This window comes from Fistularia commersonii, chromosome 34, assembly GCF_037954325.1.
Source record: "Fistularia commersonii isolate RoL2024-O1a breed Wild chromosome 34, RoL_Fcom_v1.0, whole genome shotgun sequence".
In the NCBI taxonomy this organism is placed as follows: Eukaryota; Metazoa; Chordata; class Actinopteri; order Syngnathiformes; family Fistulariidae; genus Fistularia; species Fistularia commersonii.
The window spans coordinates 3133401-3151974 of NC_141317.1; the positions used below are offsets into that span (position 1 = coordinate 3133401).

At 50.0% G+C, this 18574-nt stretch overlaps 2 protein-coding genes across 3 annotated transcripts in view; one reads left to right on the forward strand and one right to left on the reverse strand.

Annotated features, from left to right (window-relative positions):
* The window catches only part of noc2l (NOC2-like nucleolar associated transcriptional repressor), a 28157-nt gene extending 21946 nt beyond the window's left edge, over nucleotides 1-6211 (forward strand). The window contains exon 18 of the mRNA XM_086141109.1: nucleotides 1205-6211. Within this exon, the coding sequence (XP_085997235.1) occupies nucleotides 1205-1350 (146 nt within the window). The 3' untranslated portion in view covers nucleotides 1351-6211. The remainder of the gene's footprint in view (nucleotides 1-1204) is intronic.
* samd11 (sterile alpha motif domain containing 11) overlaps nucleotides 4671-18574 on the reverse strand; it is a 50782-nt gene continuing 36878 nt past the window's right edge. Inside the window, exons 7-13 of one of the 2 annotated variants that reach the window (XM_086141101.1) lie at nucleotides 16309-16462; nucleotides 10746-10858; nucleotides 10210-10288; nucleotides 9249-10048; nucleotides 7859-7992; nucleotides 6814-6924; nucleotides 4671-6562 (exon numbers count right to left, since the gene is read on the reverse strand). In XM_086141101.1, coding sequence (XP_085997227.1) covers nucleotides 6299-6562; nucleotides 6814-6924; nucleotides 7859-7992; nucleotides 9249-10048; nucleotides 10210-10288; nucleotides 10746-10858; nucleotides 16309-16462 — 1655 coding nt within the window. In that variant the 3' untranslated portion in view covers nucleotides 4671-6298. The remainder of the gene's footprint in view (nucleotides 6563-6813; nucleotides 6925-7858; nucleotides 7993-9248; nucleotides 10049-10209; nucleotides 10289-10745; nucleotides 10859-16308; nucleotides 16463-18574) is intronic. The other variant, XM_086141104.1, reaches the window with a different exon arrangement.

The window sequence follows — 18574 nt, forward strand, 5'->3', positions numbered from 1 at the left end:
CCGGAGCTGCAAGAGTAGAGTATCTGTGTGTGTGTGTGTGTGTGTGTACATATATTCTGTCTTTCTTCATTTTAAACTGAACAACAGTCTGTATATCATCAAAAGATCAAGAAAAGGTGTCCCAAGTAAACAGCGACTCGCCTCATATCCGCCAGAAAAACAACCAAAAAGTAGCTCGGGGAAACACAAACACCTCAAATATATCAGGAGAAGTAATAAGCAGTTTATTTTCAATTACTGAAATGATCTGCTTCGTGGCCCGATGTGAGCCGCGATGTTGGTTTTTTGTTTTTTTTTTTTTTCCCCGCAGTTGCATCTAGAGGCCCCCCGACATGTGTTTGTTCATTCATTCATTATCCATACCGCTTATCCCGCAGTCGGGGTCGCGGGGGAGGGGTCGCCGGAGCCGGTCCCAGCTGTCCTCGGGTGAGAGGCGAGGCTCACCGCAGACCCGGACGCCCGTTAATCGCAGGGCCACGTACGGAGACGAAACCATTCACTCTCTCATTCACACGTCATGTAAAGATAGAGAAATTCACCTGTACACGAATCTGGGCGAGTTCGGGTCTCCGACGGACCTGCCGCACGCTTTCGGACTGCAGGAGGAAACACGGAGGAAACCCAGGCGCACGTGGCGAATGTGCAAACCCCCCTTCTTCCCCCCCCCGTCATACCAGGGACCTTCTTGCTGTGAAGCGGAAGTGCTAACCACTGCACCGCCAGACGGCCCCTCGTGTGTTAAATGCACGTGAAATTTCTCGTCCTGTCTGAGGCCAACACGAGTTCAATAGACCTGTGTCTTGCAGGTGATTTTACATTGCGAAGTAGATACTAGGAAGTATACAAAGTGAAAATCAGTTTATATTATTTTCTGTTCTGTTTCGTTTTTTTTTTTTTTGTTTTCATCACCGCCCCATTTTGACCGGCCGCCGCACCCTTCCTTTATCAGACCGATTGATCTCCCGACGCAGCTGCGTTTTGTCGGAACTTACGATGCCTTGAAAAGATTCATTCCGGCACCTTGATGCTAAAACCTAGCCGCCGTATTCTGGGTGTTCCTGAATTCCCCAGACGGGCAACGGCGACCCCGTAACTTCATACGCGCCGCACTCCCGCAACTTAGTAATTTGCGTTCATGAATTAGTAATTTCTTCACTCAAATTACTAGCTGCTGAACGCAAAGTGTCCCCTTTCTGTGTTCCAGATGACGACGGGGGGAACGAAGAGGAGGAGGAGGAGGAAGAAAAGGCCTCAAAGGTCCCTCGGCCGCTGCCGTCTTCCACACTGACGGAGCTGGTGGAGGGAGAAGAGGACCTGGTGGAAGACCTGGAGCTGTCCGACGACGACTGAGACGTGCCTGCCCGAATGTTTTCGCCCCCCGACATAAACTTCCGATAAGATCGTACCGCACGATCACGTTTCGATGGTATTTTTCAACGCAATTAAACTAAAAGACAGTTTAAAAGATTCGAGGTTGCGTTCTCTCGACTTTATTTTCGGGGGGGGGGGGGGCGGACCTAAAAGAATGTTATACAAATTTAATTGAAGCGTGCGCTCGCCTGTTGCTAGGCTCCGTACACGTGCATCCCCACCGGGACCCCCGGGCTTTCCGAGCGCAGGCTATTTGGAGAGGGCTATGAGCCTCGGTGAACCGGGCCGAGCCAGGCCGGCCCGGCCAAGAGGAGGCGGGTGTTGAGCCCCGAGGCTGCAGTGCCGTGCCAGTCTGGCAGGGTGGCGTCTGATGCCGTGCCAAGATTCTCTGCCCAGGTGGTAGAGCAGCAACACAGGCTGGCCTGTTTCTCTGCCAACTCCACACTCGCGCCCCCCCCCCCCCCCTCGCCGCCGCCACCAGCCCCTCCCCACCCCAGACCACTGTCTTCTGTCTGTGTACCCACATGCTCAGACACAGCTTTCCCACTGCAACTTCAGGGTTCTAAGTCTTCAAAGTTTGGAAAATCCTCACTTTTAAGTGCTTTCTTATCAAGATTAAGATTGTTCTCATACCGCATAAAGTCGTTCGGGAAGAATTCCCGATTTCAACACAATTTGCGTGAACACAGACATAGATAAATATACGGTATATTTTAATGATACAACCCATGTCGAATTTATTTACCCTGAAAACAAAAAGAAATCATGTGGCAGTTTGTACTCGGGCAAGCGTTGTGCGACTGGAATACGTTGATCTTTAATATTTTATTTACTCATGAATATAGTAATTGTCATCCATAATTTAACCGCATACAGGCGTCTACTTTTTCTGATGTGGATCGGTCTTCATCAATTGCATTCAATTTATTCCTTATTTGAAATTATAACCGAAATCCTCCTCTGTAAACTAGCTCTTCTTTTCATTGTTTCCGAAACCACGTGGGTCGCATAATGTAACGGTCAACTTTCAAAATGAGCAAATTATAACAGAATAATCGACAAAACATAAAAAAGGCTCCGTGAATTATCCAGAGTTTATGCAGCAATTGGTTTGGTGAAAATTAAAAAGACCACATAAAACCCCGTTAGAAAATACCCAACCTTTTGAGGATTTGAGCAGAAAATGCGCGGCGGCTTCGGAAGCAGTCGCTGGAAAATGACCTGGGAAATTTGGGGGGTTCGGGGGTGACGTTAAGACTGAGCTAATAAAGGTACCGGGGATGCTCCTGGGGATTTTAAAACACTCCAATAAAAGGAAACTTACCTGTTTAATTCCTGCAGGGGACGCTTTTTTTTTTTTTTATGTGTGTCTGATGTGAACTTTTCCTGAAAAGATGAGTACTTGAATATCATATTAGTTTTTGTCCATTCTGCAAAACTTCTGTAGGTTTGCTCTGCAGCACCGGTAGACAGATGTGAAATATAGCGTACTGTCTGCACTATGATCTGATCCTTTGAGAATTAGCAGATTACTGCCAAAAAAAAACGATATATATACATTGACGAGATTAACCAGAAAGACAAGAACATGTTCTACCGGGAGTTAGAAGACTTATTTTTGTAATGTCACATCCTTCCATGTTGTGACGGCTGTCATTACCGTGACCTTTTAATGCGGAGAACTGGCGTTTCACTGACTTTTCTCACTTCCTCCACAAACATCCTCTTTTTAACCCGCACCAGATTTGTGTGCTGAAAATTCCAAGCCAAAATTTAGTGCCTTTCCTGACCGGTAGAAGCAGATGGCCTCCCAGTCTGACCTGCTCAAGATTTCCTCCTCATGTCAAAAAGGGAGGTTCTCCTTCTCCGACCATGTGCTTCCTCACAATGGAGGAATTGTTTTGTTGTGTTGTGAAAAAAAAACAAAACAATGGAGGACTCAACCTGCTCTGTGGAAAAAGCCTCTTGTGGTTGATATCATTCCACTAAGTTAATTTAGATAATAAGAGTTAGGGGACCGCAGTTGCAACTAAAATAAATATGAATCACAATATTTACAAAAAAATGCAGAAATCTTGTGACTTAAGTAACTAAATTATGTCTTAGAAAATGATAATGTTAATGGAAATATCTGTGAGATGGCGGTGCAGGGGTTAGCGCTTCTTAATGCAAGAAGGCTCCTGGTTTGATTCTCACAGTGGGCCGGCTTTTCTGTGTGACGTTTGCATGTTTCCTCCCAGTCCAAAACTAACCATTAGGTTAATTTTAGCCCACAAATATGTCAATAAGAAAGTGGATGGTAGTATGTCTCCTTATGACATGTTAATGAGGGAATGATTGGTTGAGGGAATGATGTGTGAATGAGAGTGAATGGTTGAACAACATCTATAGGGGGATTTGTGTCCATATGAGGTGTGAATCGCTGTATATGTCTCTATGACGTGTTAAAGAAGTAGTGGATGGCTGTTTGATTATATGATGCGTGAACGTGAGATACGTCTCTAAATGAGAGGGTGAACACTTGCATGCCTATATGAGATGTGAGTTGAAGATACAATGGTCGTTTAGTCACCTTGTGATTGTTTTCCATGTAATTTCAAATGAAAATTACACCGGCTACTCGGATGCAAATGTATCCCAGTTATAGAAAACTAGGGATTTTACTAAGTAAGTGCACCCATGTACCTTTCCCCCAATTCAACACCTGAGAGAGATGCTGGCCTCGGTCGGGGGGGGAAACGGAAAGCGGAGGAGGCTCAAAGTGCTGCAGAAGAGGGTTAGAGGAACTGTTTTACGGCATCACTTCCTCCAAAGTTGTTTCCAGTCTCTCCGGAACTCGGCGGTGCGCAGGCCCCGCCTGAAGCAAAGGGAAGTCCCCGTGCGGTGGGTGGAGTGCACCGCGTGACTGTCAGCTCTTTGAAGGTGGAAGGTAAGTGTGAGTTGGGGGGGCTCTTATTGGATCTGGTCCTGCGTGAGGAGGAGGGTCAGGTTTATCCCCACAGGCAGGGGCGGCGCTGGCCTGCAGCTGAACCTCACACTCTTGACAGCTGGTGTTGACCTGAACTCTGCCCCCCGAAGGGTCACCTCCCCCTCACAAACACACCCACACTCAACAAACACACACACACACATGCATGCGCTCGCGCACTTGCACACACGCCCAAAGATCATATTTTCCTTATGCACATTCTAACAGAACAACCGCAAACACCTGGGGAGGAAAGGACATCAATACATTGTCTGACAACATAGAAAAAAAAAAAAAAAACACACACACACAAGAAAGGAGAGCAGATGAATTTCTTTAGGATTTATTTCACCTATGTGGTGAATAGAAAAATAGGATGAAAACAAAACCTTTGAAGGGAAATCTAGACCATTTTTAATTAATTGCTTGCGTAGTTTTAAAAAAAAAATCCTTAACAAATTCAAACATTTGCATTAAGAGCTTTGTGCCTTTCTTTTCCCTGCAACCAAGAGAAAAAGTAAAAGTATCTTTGGAATCCATCTCAAGGGCTAATTATAATACATTTCATAATCTGCTTTATCTACTACATCAAAAGTCCTATAAATATCTTTTCCTCATATTTATATGCTGAAGTAGCATTTAAGATTGGAGTGTCTTTTAATATTACACTTAAAAAAAATGGCAGAACCCCAAATAAAAACAAACAAAAAAAAAAAAAAAAATGTATCAACAAAAGTACCACCAAAGTTCAGCAAGTCACATTTTTCAGTAAAGAAAACCTTACTCGTGCATCTACATTTAACGAAAAATTTAAAAGTACCACGTATGTAACCTTCAGGATATTTTCATCTTAAGCATGACTTTGTACAATTTTGCATGTTTTCTTTTTTTTTTTCTTTTTTTTTTTTTTTTTCTTTTTCTTTTAACCTCCCACAGTAGTCAACACAAGTGTACAATGACGAAAAAGCCGTACACGTCAAAGTCGCTATTGAGGCGTTACTATTCCGGCAACATTTTGAAGTCCGCGTATGTCGGGAAAAGGACACCTTTTTGTCACTTAGAACAGTCCATCGAGTGAGGCACTAGCCTAGCATTCCCCTGTTGAACCAGTCTTTCTCTGGGACCAGTTATGTAAAAAGAAGCAGACTCGTCGTGAAACGTGGTTCCAATTCTACATCCGGTCATCTTTGGTATCGGGACAGTGGAATGCATAGTTGCAGTGATGAGATGGAAGCTGCTCGCCGTGCGATTCCAACTCCGGCCTCGGAGAAGACAGCTCTGCCAATGGCCGCTTGTCCTCAGGAAGCCGGCGAGAATGGAAGGGAGTGGAGAGAGGAAGGGAAAGAGAGGGTGGTGGCGGGGGGAGGGGAAGGGAGGCGGCGGCGGCGGCGGCGGTGGGGGGGGGGGGGGGCATCTTTTTAATTCCTGGGTTCTGCAGGGCTTGTGGCGAGAGCAGTCGGAGAGACGGAGACAAGAGAAAGAAAGTGAGGGAGCAGAGATCCCTCCAGCCCAGGAAGGAAGGAAGAATTTCCGCTAGCGTCTGACTGTCTGACTTGTGAGAATGTCGCATTTGTGGCAGGGCTTTGCTCCTTTCTTTTGGCATGCTGTCTGTGACCAGCTGTCTCCTCTTTTTTTTTTCTGTAGTCCTCTATCGCCTCATGTGTCTCCAAACCTAGTTTCTTTGGATTCTGCTTGGCTACTGACACGGCGGCGGAACTCGGGAGCTGATACGTCCGCGCAATACAAGCCGTGTCGTCCGGCTGCGTTTCACTCCTGCGTAATATTTTCCCATAAATTTGAGTTTAAAGGATCCGGTTTTTATGACCGCGTCTGGTAAATGCAACCTGGGAGTCGGATCTCTCGCCCCCTGCCCCCTCGCTCGGCTTTCTCCGCTCAACACGAGGCCGTCGCGTTCGCCTCCTTCCTGCGCGTCCTCGTATACGAGAGCGTTCTATTCTCTTATCTTCCCACCACTGTGGATCCATTACCGTTCTCTTGCTTAGGGGAGGAGCAACCCGGGTTGGGCCCGCTATACGGAGAGGAGCTGCTGCTGGTGGAGGTGGGTCTGTGAAGCAGGGACAGAGAAAGGGGCAGAGGAGTGTCAGTTGGCATGGTCAGGGGATCTCTATCCCGCTCTGTGAGGCGCAGGGCGGCAGAAGGCGGAAATGGGAACGCCAGCGGGAATCCGGTCATGTAGAAAAGCCTGCCAACGCGTCGTGCCACCTGAGTGGATGAGAGGAGTAGATGTGACTCAGTGCATCCGAGTGCTGTTGAAGGCAGTAATGTTGTTTACTGTCATTTAAAGAGCGAGAGAGAGCGGAAGAAGGAGGCTGCGGTCATCGGGGCAGGCTACTTTACGGGAATTAGCTACTCTACGCTATCGGTTTCTCTCGGACCTACGGACAGACACGCACATTCAAACCCAGGGCCACTTGATGGCACTCCGACGCACGCGGGTCTCTGGTTGGTTATACCTGAGAGCGTATCTTGAGCGCGGGCCCCAGCCTTAATCCCATGTTGTTGAGGAGGTGCTCCTCAGTGAGCAGCGGTAATGTCACTCCATCAATGGCCTGCTCCCGAAACACCTGGCGGAGACACAGCCGCTTCAGCCCCTGCCACAGCCGCTTCAGCCACCGCCTTATACACACACGCACGCACGCACGCACGCATATGCACGCACGCCACTCGGCCCAGCGACCAGCACGTCCGTTCATTCCGTCCAGCGAAAACGAGCAAAAAAAAAAAGGCCCAAAACGTTCGATTCCGGAATCTCGAGCTCTCACAGGAAAGGGCCGAGACGCCAGAAGATCCTATCTGTCATTTATACGAATGCGGTAGAAGAATAATGTGTCGGAGGTTATTTTTTTTTTCGATGATTATTATTTCTAAAATCAAGCCAAAGATAAGAGATTAACCCGAAAAATTTACGACTCGCTAGATTTAGCTAAATCAGACTGTTGAAAGCTTTACAGCTTCGGTTGAACTTGATTATTTTTCCTATAAGAAACATAGTAGAGGGAACCGTCGGTGGAACATCAGCTAAGAATCTCCTTCTGTCAGAGTTAGAATCAACCTATTTCCATTCATTACGACACGGGGGGTTTAAAAATATGAACTGCTCCTGTGAGAAAAAAAAAAAAAAAATCAACAACTTTTTGGATAGGTAAAAAAAAAAAAAAGCGTCTTCTGTTAAGCGGCAGGCGCACGTACACCTACAGTCACTTCAGACACTCAGACGCACACACACACACACACACGCTCACGCACGCACGAAGCCAATCAGGCGGCGGCGGCTGCGGAAACGACTTCAGACTCACAAACGTGCACCGGCGCACGATCTCTCCTTTTGTTTGGTGCTTCTACTTGAGCATAAAGAGATGAAAACACTGCAGTAGGAGGTTTATATTGGTCACTAGTCTCTGGTCGGTATCAGCCTGCCCCCTCGCCTCCATCGCCTCCATCGCCTCCGTCTCTCTCTCTCCTTCTCTCTCTCTCTTCTTGCTCTACGCAGATTCTCACCTGTGTGTATTCAGCACATCCGGCCAAGCTGCTTATGAAACGACACACGTCCTCCACACTCCACTTGCTGATGTCCTCCACAGAGTTTGCTGAGGCAGAGTCCTCCCCATCCGTGAAAAGACCTCCCATAGTGCCTGAGAGAGCAGCAGTGGGTGAAAATGGTGTCTCAATATAAACACCGAGGACAAAGCCGCTATTGAGACCCAGGATCTCGCTGCTGTTTTAGGGGATGCGAACCCCCCCCCCGGAGCTGCAGTCATAGATGCGCACGGACGTTATTTCGGGTTGCTTTGCTCAGGGCGAAAAAAAATGGGGCGTATTTCATTTAGGCATGTCGGACGTGATTGTCAAGATGAGTTGAGCAGGATCGTAAAAAAAAAAAAAACAGCGACGTTAAGACGTGGATGCGGGTGGGAAATCCAAGCGGGTCCAAAATGAACTGTTCAGGTGTGTTATAATTTTTCTATAATTTGTTGAGTGTCAAAAAACAAGAAGAAATGTCAAGTTTCCCAGCGGAGCTGAATGCAAAACGGAGATGCAGAACCTGCCTGGAAGCAAATCGAATGAGCAAGTTTTTCATGGCCACTTGCGTTTACTTTTATTTGATCGTCTAATCATTGTGTATTGATTCCAAAGCCCCGTCCCTCCCGTCATAATATTTCCTTCCTTGCTTCTTCATTTAAATCGCGAGCTCGAATGGGAATGAATGTAAATAACAGAATTAATTCATATACCGGTTCCATGTCCGCCGGAGCGATCGACGAAAGCGACGGTATTTCCGAACTCTGTGACATTTGGGATCTAGGAGACGGGCCGACGAGCGTGATTTGCGACACCGCAAGTATTTCAGAAACGTTCCCGGTCCGACATTCGGCGGGAAGATGCGGAAACTAAACCGAGACATCTTGCGCCAGAAATCTTAAATGCGGGAGAGGGAGTGCGCGGAGAATCGGGGATGTTAATTTGTTGACTACGACAGATACGCATCTGATGTTTAGAACTATAACTACTTTACACCGCTTTGTACGTTACACATTAATGGAGGAGGTGTCGAAAGCTTTGTTTTTTTCAATAATAACGTCAGTCACCTTAATCCGCTACAAATAAAGACGTGGTGTGCCTGCGTGTGTATGTATGCGTGTGTGTGTGAGCGCGTGTGTCTGTTTTTCTGTTTGTTTGTGTGTATACTGATAATCATGTGTACAACCCCGCCGCCACCGCGTGGCCGTGCAGTCGGTGGCGTGCACGAGGGCGATTGTGGGGTCACGTGCGAGGGCCCTAACGGGGAAAGGTCTCCGCACAAGAGACGTGAGCACAATATGACGCTAATGGGTTTCACATGTCAGCTTTTATCCTTCCACTGGTGTGTTTGTGTGTCTGAGTCTCTCACCCATGTGAAAGTAGGGGTTGGTGTAGGGGAATCCAAAGGGCAGCGACTGGCCAGGAAGAGCCGGCAGCGGCGGTAGGAACCCCGGCGGCAGGTGGTACTTGACCTCGGATTTTCCTAGTCCGGACGTGAAGAGATGGCGACCGGGCGAATCCGTGTCCGCGGAGCTACACGGCGCGCTCGACCTGTCCGAGCTCTCCGCCGCCTCCTTGGAAGCGTCGCTCTCCCCCTTACCGCACGTCTCTTTGCCCCGCTCCCTCTCCCTGTCCCTGGGTTTACTGTTGGACTTTGAGCCGACGACTTCCGGCCTCTCCTCGCACATTTCGCTTTCACTGTCCGAGTCCTTCGTCTCCTCCTCGTGTACCTCCCTTTGTCCCTCTCGCCTTCGGTCCTCTCTGGCTTTCGAGTGATCGCCGGTGCGAAGTTGCGTCGGGGGACCTCTGCTGCGGTGGCCCGTCCTAGAATCGGCTTGAGGCCCGGTCGCGGAGCTCTGCGGCTGGGAGTCCTTGGGTATGTCTTTGGCCGGCGTCCCCGGTTGTTGTTGCTGGTTGCTGAGGGTCAGCAGAGGCGTGGCGGCTCCGTGACGAAGCACGAGCATCGCGTTCGAGCGGCGGGCCAGTTCTTCGCGGAGCGGATGACCCTCGGGGATGTCGTGGAGGCTGCGCAGGGCCGGGTGATCCGAGGGCAGCCCGGGAGGGACGGTCCCCAAAGGCTCGGACCCGATCAGACGTTGCTGCTGCTGCTGTCGCTGGTGCAGATTTTCCAACTCCTTCTGCCTCAGTAGCTCAGCTGACATCTCAAGTCTGAGGCGGCGAAACACACAGGAAGTTGATGAGTTTTTACAATGTCACAGGTTTTCATGCTCTTCCACGACGAAAACCACGGCAGTTAACCGAGCTCCTAGCTTTCGTCACGTTCCCCGTCGCACACGGATGTCATAACGGCACGGTTACACCGCACGCACCTTGCCAGATTCTGCTTCCTCAACATCTCCTGTTGCCGGGCGAAGATCTCGGCTTGAGCGGGTTGGAGGAAACCGTAACCTGTCATTAAAACAAAACCGAAAAACAAAAGACTTTAAAAAAGCAAACCAACAGCATGTGCGCCTTCCAAACCTGTAAAACAAAACCAACGTACAATTGCAGTTCCGTCGTATTAGTTTGATACGTCCTATATATTGAGAAGCTCCGAGCCGATCTAATGGTCTTACGGGGATATCGGACAAACCGTCGATTTTTAAAACAAAGTTCGGTTCCGTTTACGGCGCAGGCCTCGTGTCGGCGCGGTCATGGGGAAAGTGACGTTTAACCCTCATATTATGTTAAGGGTCAATTTGACCCATTTCACCCATTGACCCAATGGGTCAAATTGACCCTTAACATAATATGAGGGTTAAACAGCGTATATCGTGAGGAGCACAGACTAGTTCTGATGTCTACTTTATGCCCACCAACAATTATGGGCGCCGGTACAATCCACTTAGCATTATTGATGACTCACCGGGGGCCTGGCAGAGAGCGGCGGGCATGCCGAGAAAAGGAGGTCGCAGGTGAGGTCCTAAGGCGATGTGAGGGGCGGTTGGTGAAAGTAAGGGCGGAGGATTGGACAGTTCCCTGCCAACACAAATACAAAAACAAAAGACCACATGAGTTGTTATGAATCGAAAACGAATACATCAAAACGTCACGAACGTTAATAATTCACCGTCGGGAGGATAGTTTCGACTTCTTTCCCGTACGTCTCGTCGTCTTCTCAGAACGAGCGCGTGTTTGTGCGTACATTAGAGTGTGTGTGTGTGTACGCCGCCGCACCAATATACGCTGTGTATTTTTATCAGTGGTGCTCCAGAGGCCCCTGTGTCGCCCCAGTGCCTCATCAGTCTTGTCACGCTGCAGCAGGCACCGCTGGCCATTGCTGTACCCTGGACTGCAGCCTTCCCTCCCTCCGCCGCCACACAAACACACACACGCACGAGCACGCGTGCACACACACACACACACATGGAGGCACGCACGCATACACACACACACAACTCAAGAGCCCCGCACATAATGAGGGCTGAATGCACAATGCCAGTGTGTCATGCTCCGACAGCTGGGGCGGCCCCTGCGTCTTGACCGGGGCCACGGGCTGAAGGACCTTCTAATTAACACTCATCCCTCCTCTCTTCTCTCCCCTTTTTACGCCCTTCTGCCTGTTTCCCTCCCTCTCGCTCTCTGCCTGCATTGAGGCTGGTGAAAAGATAGAGCGTCCTGCAACCTCAACTTCTGAAAAGGCCTCTCCATTATTGGCTTCTTTTGTCCTTCTCGAGGGGGAAAGGCGCCTCTCACCTTTTTCCCTCTCCCCCGTCTCTTGTTCTGTCTAACCCATCTTTTTTCTGTTCTTTACGTCCCTCTGTACACTTCTCTATGACCTTTGAAAAAATCTGTCTCGTTCACTTCTTTCCTTTTCTACCCTTTCTGCTCGGTCTGTGTGTAGTTTTCTCCTCTGCCCTCTTTATCACTTCATCTCACCCCGCCGCTTTACCCCCTGTCTTGTCCTTCCTCTTTACATTTCTTTCGGTTACTCTCTTTTTTTTTTTTTTTACCCTTTCCCGGGAACACTTGTTTTATTTATTTTTCTCCCTTTTATCATTTTCTTAGAGTTATTTGCACATCGCCACTGATCTGAGGACATAGAAGTGAAGCGTCTAGGCCGGAACGGCCGATCGTGCCAAAATCCGTGACAAAGAGCCGGCGCCGTGCAGCGCTGTTACAAATGTGATGGATTTTGTTCGACTTTAGTTTGGAGACGTCGAGCTCGCTTGTTATTGTTCCTCGTCGGGCCTTCCCAGACCTCCGGCCTCCCCTCGGCCTCATACCCGCGTCTCTCCCGGAAGTCGCCCGTGTCGCGGCGGACGTCGGCTGCGGGCGTACGTGCGCGTGCCAGACGACCGCGGGCGCGAGCCGGGGACCGACGACGGTTAAAACCTTCAGCGGCGCGCGGAAAACAACCGCAAATATTGTTTCGCAACTGCGTTCAAATTAGCCAGCCGCCTGCATGTCTCCCACTTCACTGAGACGGTGAGGCAACAGGGGGGCCGGAGGGAGGACTGGGGGGGGGGGGGCCTGCATGCAGGAACTGGGAGGTGAGGGCGGAGGGGTCGGGGGCTGGCGCTCGGAGGTGCGCGCATGTCTGTGCGTGTCAAGGGGTGGGGGTTGCGTCCGTGTGTGCGTGCACGGGGAAGGGGGGTGTGTGTGTGTGTGTGTGGGGGGGGGGGGGTGAAAACCATTCATCGATCGCCTCCGCCGCTGAAATGTTAATGCTAATCGTATAACCGCTCTCTCCGGCGGTGCCTTGCACTCCAGTGGCAGTTCCAATTAATCTTGGGTGAAGGCTGTGGCGCGTGACCCCGGCGCCGCAAGCCCGGAGCCCTGCTAGCCGCCTCTTATGTAATTACACTGGCCAGTGTGTAATCACCTGGCTTAATCCCCCGGGGCTAGCAATTAGCCTTGTGACGTACAGCCACGGCTCCCGCAAGACCCCCACCCCCAACCGCGGCTCCCGCATGGCCCCTTCCCCACCACCCCCTCTTCCCGTATCCCCGGCTCTTTCTTCCACCCCCCCACCCCTCTCTCTCCCCCCCCCCCCCCCCCCCCCACAACCTCCGCCCGCTTCGCGCCGCCCACCCCCGCCTCAGCGTCAGCCCGCAGATGAATAACGGTCAATTAAAGCTGCATGACTGGGGCTGCCAGGCGTCTGCGCCGCCATAATTAGGCTTAATCACGGGGAGGGAAAGAGACGGAAGGGGGGGGGGGAGAAGCGAGGGGGGGGCGAGTGCGTCTGACACTCCTCTCCCGACCTCCATCCCCGCCGTCTCTTTCTCCTTTTTAGAGGAGGCAATTTTGAGGGAGGAGTGGCAGACATTAGACGTTTTTTTTTTTTTTTTTTTTTTTTTTTTTTTTTGCTCTGCGAGTGAGGTTTTTTTTTGTGGTGTTTTTTTTTTTTTTTTTTTAAACCCCCCCCCCTCCTTTTTCTTTTTATCCCAATCCGCGCGTTTTGTCTGCAAACCACTAACAATCTATAAAAAGGCGACGCGAAAAAAAAAAAAAAAAAAAAAACTCACCTTTTTTTTTTCTCCCCCTTTTTTGCAAATACTGTGATTCGCAAACGCAAGGTGGGCTCATAATCACGCTGAACTCTCTCTCTCTCTCTCTCTCTCTTGCCCCCCCCCCTCCATCCCCTCCTCCACCACCCCCAGCCCTCCCTCCCGCCTCCCCGCCCCTCTCCCTCCCTCCGCCGGCAGAGAGGCCAGGGGCTCCTGGGGAATTCATTCGTGTGTGACGACCTGTCAGAGTGGCGACAGCGTTCCTGTCCTCCAGCAACCCAGGCGATGGGTGTGTGCGTGTGTGTATGTGTGTGTGTGTGTGTGTACGTGCCTGTCTGTGTGTGTGTGGGTGTGCGTGTGAATGTGTGTGCGTGCATGCATGCATGTGTGTGTGCCTGTGTGTGTGTGGGAGTGCGTGTGAATGTGTGTGTGTGCATGCATGTGTGTGTTTGCCTGTGTGTGTGTGGGAGTGCGTGTGAATGTGTGTGTGTGCGTGCATGTGTGTGTGTGTGTGTGTGTGCATGTGTGACAGGGCTGCCCTTAATGACGGGAGCGTGGGGGGATTAGGAGCGCCGCGCGGCCGCCTTCGGCTCCTTCTCCGCAGGAACACATTTACACAGGAAGCTCATTAAAATGGATGAGGCTCCCTCCTCGCTCGCTCGCCCGCCCGCCTGCCTGCCGCCCTTCCTCCCTTCCTCCCTTCCCTTATCTCACACACTCTCCGATCTCCTCCGCTCCCTATTTTGGTTCATCTCTCGCTCCCTCGCTCTCGCTCTTTTCTCCGTCACGTCGTCCCCTCGCCATCTCTTCTTCTCTCCCTCGCTTCATCCCCATTTTAAGCTCCCGTGTTTTCCCACTTCCTTCCTCTCCCTCTCTTTTTTTTTTTTTCTTTATTTTCTCCATCCCTCCCCTATTTGCCTTGCAGATGCTTGGTGAGCTTAGTGCCATTTAAGGCCAGACAAATGGAGCGCCAGGCTCTAAGCCCATCGAGCGGCCCTAATGATTTGTTTTTAACAATGGGCCCTAATGGGCCCCAGATAATCAATGATGAGGGGTCGATGGAAAGGTGAGCCAAGGAGAGAGTTAGAGGGGGAGCGCCTCAGTTTCTGACTCCGCGGCTCGGCCGTGACTTTTCGTCATATATATTTTTACGACTCCGGCTCGACAATTATCCCGATATTATTTTCGACGATCGCGTAATTTCCGTAACTCCGGAGGGAGAGGGCGCGTTGCGGCCATTTGGAAAAATCCAATTGAACATGGCCGCCGGGAAGCGGACACTACACCCATGTGAGACTGTTGAACATCTCATTCCAAACCCTGCAGGCATTAATGTGTTGCCACTAAAAGCTTCCACTCTTCTGGGAAGTGTGACCGCAAGACGCCGGGGCCTGGATACCAGGGTTTTCCCTTCCATTCCACCGCAGCGGTATAGCGAGGTTGGCGATAAGGTCGGTCTCGCTGTCGTCGATTCGGTTCGTGCGGGAAATGTCGTCGAAATGCGCGGGGAAGGTCTGAGGGCCGGGGCCGCGTCCTTTCACGGGCCCCCGCGGAGAGTCGGCGTCGACTCTGGCAGGAAGCCGCTGTGCCCGAGGCCTAATTTGGCAAAAATGATTCAATTCAGAATTCTCCTCGAAGCTTCTTCCACCACGAGTCTTTTGTGCGCGCGGAATGCAAATCATTTTTGCCCTATAGTTTTGTTTACGGGTGCTTCATGAAGCAGATTTTGAGTTAGCTTTTCTCTACCTGCTTTTCTCTTCCTTTGACAAATGCGCGTGTATTGAAAAGGCACTTAAAGACATTTCCTCCAATAACCTCTCTTTTGTCGTACTTTCAAAAAACACGTTGATAGTGAAAGGGTTAAGGAGGAAGTAGACGGGGGAGAGAAGGAGAAACGGAGGGTGGGAGGCCTATTTAACTCTCCCCGGTCCTGTGTGGCTAATTACTCTGTGTGCTGTCGGAGAACAGCCGTGGCTCACTGACCACACTCACACAACACTACTGGCCACACACACACACACACACACACACACACACACATGCGCGTGCACACATGTACGCGCACACACAAATTAGCAGACAGATTCATACAAACAAATCCAAATTCAATCTACATAGATGAGCAAGCACACATGTAGACCGCCAGCTTCAAAAACAACAACAACAAAAAAATGGAACAAACAAACATTCACGTGAACATTCTGTGCCTTCTTACCATGACACACACACACACACACACTCTTACACGCGCACACGTATGCGCGCACACACAAAATATATACACCCCCACAGCCTCCCAGAGCTGCACCACACAGCGCCTGGCCGCTCCGCTTCCTGCTTATATCCCCACCCCTTCCTCTCACCCCCCCTTCCTCTGTCTCTCTCACAAACACACAACCTCCCCCCCCTGCTGCCGCACCGCCGGCCCATTATCGATCCCCCGCCTCTCCCCGCGCCACATAAATAATCGACAAGCAATTACCCGCCCACTCCCGCTGCCCCCGGCTTTGTTTGGGAGGCGCTGGGGCCAGCGCTGGGGGGAGAGGAGGGAGGACGAGACGGGGGATGCAGCCGTTGCAGCTCCACAGAGGTAGTCAAGAGGTTATTGGATCCTTACTTCAGCCATGTATGTGGAGATGCACATACACTCACAAACATGCAACCATGCACCCATGTAGACTTGGAAAATCAAAATTTAAGTCGCCTCTTGCTGGACATGAATAAAAAGGACGCCAGCTTGGAGAGAATTTCGAAATGGTGTAGTGATGCAAGCTGACGAATGATTAACTGCTAGTTGCTCTCCCGCTTATAGGCTTTTTTTTTTTTTTCTCTCGAATTCCAGTCCACATCTTATGCGGTATATGTAGAGGATGTGGCCTTCATTAATGATAAATAACGCCGCCCCTTCGAACGAGGCGCAGCGGCCGGTTCAACGGCAGCATCGGGCTCCAGTTTCCGCTTTTATTCCTTTCTCACCTGTCGGTGTAATGCGCGTCCCGGTGCTGGGGTAGACCCTGCTTGCGTCTCTGGCTAGATGAGGAGGAGCTGGCTCCCGTAGGCAGGTGAGCTTCTAAGGCCACTGGACTCCTCACCGCTGCAGCCAAAGCCTCTTGCCGAGCACGCAGTATGTCTACATAAGGAGTAAAGGGGAGTAAACAAGAAAAGAATAGAAGATGCAGAGAGATAAAAAAGATGGAGTGGGAAAGGGGGAGGTTGAGTTTAAGACAAAGGCAAGAAATAGGAGAAGGGAGAGGGTGGAAAGGACGTAAAGTTAGTATACGGATGACAGGTTCCACGTCAAGTTATAAACAGGAATGAGTAAGCAACATTTTTGACACACACATCCTTTATACGTTGCATTATTCAGAAATCTATTGAATATTAGCCGCAAGAGTGAACAGTGCACGTTTTGGAGTAACACAGGGGGGGAAAGATGTTTATTTTGTGAAGGTGACATATCCATATGAATCATAAAAGTGTTCGACATGTTATTTTGAAACTTCCCACAGCGCATTCCACATTAATACTGGAAATGATTCAGTCGTTCCTAATCCCCATGTTACACCCACATAAATAAGTGCGCGTACTGCAAAAATATATGCGAAACTGACACTCTGACGGAGGTGAACGTATTAGCCTACCGAGCTCAAATCCATTTCACGCGCTTCGGAACGAAGATAAGGACTTTTAAGTCACGAGGAAATACAAAAGGTTGAACCAGGAAATTAAAGAGTCAAGAAAACACCGTGAAAATTATGGTCTGTGCGATGTGTTCAAAACAAACAGTCGCCCATGTGTTTGCGTACGATCGCAAGCAAGAGGCAACATGATGTCAGGTGCACAGCTTTTTCTACCTCCACCACCACCACCATCACATCTTCTCCCCTGTCTCTGCCTGCCCTTTCCCTCTACGCCCTGCCCTCTAACGCTCGCTTCATTCCGTCTCTTTCTTCGCTCATCCCTCTTCCTCTTCCTCTCATAGCTCCTCTGCTTCTGTCTCGCCCTCATAGGAGAAGAGACCTCATCATTATCAGCCAGGCCAGGCCATACCAGGAGACATGGCTTCTAATGAGAGAAAAATCCATCCTGCTCTCTCTCTCTCTCTCTCTCTCTCTCTCTCTCTCTCTTTCTCTCTCTCTCCTCCCTCCGCTCTCCTCCCTCTCTCTCTGCCTCAATCTATCTACTCCCCCCCCCCCTTTTTTTTTAATTAGACAGATCCCTCGGGTGCTCGGGGCCATTTCCGCCGCCTGTACGGGTGTGATGTGTGTTTGTGTGCGTCTGTGTGATTTAGGTGCTTGTGTGTGTGTGTGTGTGTGTGTGCGTGCATCTGCGTGTGCGTGTGTGTGTGTGTGCGCTGAAGCAGTTGAGCGGGCGCCGGGGCGGTGGGGGTGAAGCGACAGATATTAATGCGGCCTAGCTCCGGTGTATCGATCTGTTTGCTGCGCCAGGCCGCAGGGGACTCGGCTGGCGGCAGACAAGGGTGTGTGTGTGTGTGTGTGTGTGTGTGTGTGTGTGTGTGTGTATGCGCGTCTGTCTGTCTCTGTGTCTGTGTGTGTGGGGAGTGGGGGGGGGGGGGGGCGATAAGGGATGGATCAGAGAGAACTGGAGCCCTAGAGCGCACATAGTCTGTTGTGCACTTGCATACACGGTGCAGAGGTGACAGGGTGGTAGTGTTGACCTCTTTGAGTTTCCTGAGGTCGCAAACCCTCCTCCCCAATTACTTTGTATGACTAACGCAGTTAAAGGGACAATACAGTGATTTTGTATTGTACTGCCTAGAGCATAAGGTCTTCTGAGAGACTGATTTTCAAAAGAGGGCTGAGGATCGATGCCGGAGACCAAAAGATCCTGGCTAGACTACAGCCAAACTATGAAGCAGTACAACTGGTTATCAGGCCGCAGACCCTCATTACGATGTGTAACTGGCAATTCCCACAAAGCGACTTGCAATTGATCCCCTGGTCTACCTAGTAAACGTGGCAGGTTTGTAACTCCTAGTTTATAAAGGCCTGTAGTCTCCACGCCGGCGACATCGGGTGACATCATAGTATTTAATGTACCTTTTTAGTAGAGAGAGCATTAAAAATCATTCCATCTTCGCACCGCCGACTATTTACTTCCAACAGAAAATAAATACCTTTTTATTACTATATCCATTTTCCATACTACGATCTTACCAGTATGCGTATTATGATGTTTGCGCGTTAACTTTTCCCATTTACGGAAAGAAAACTAATTTGAA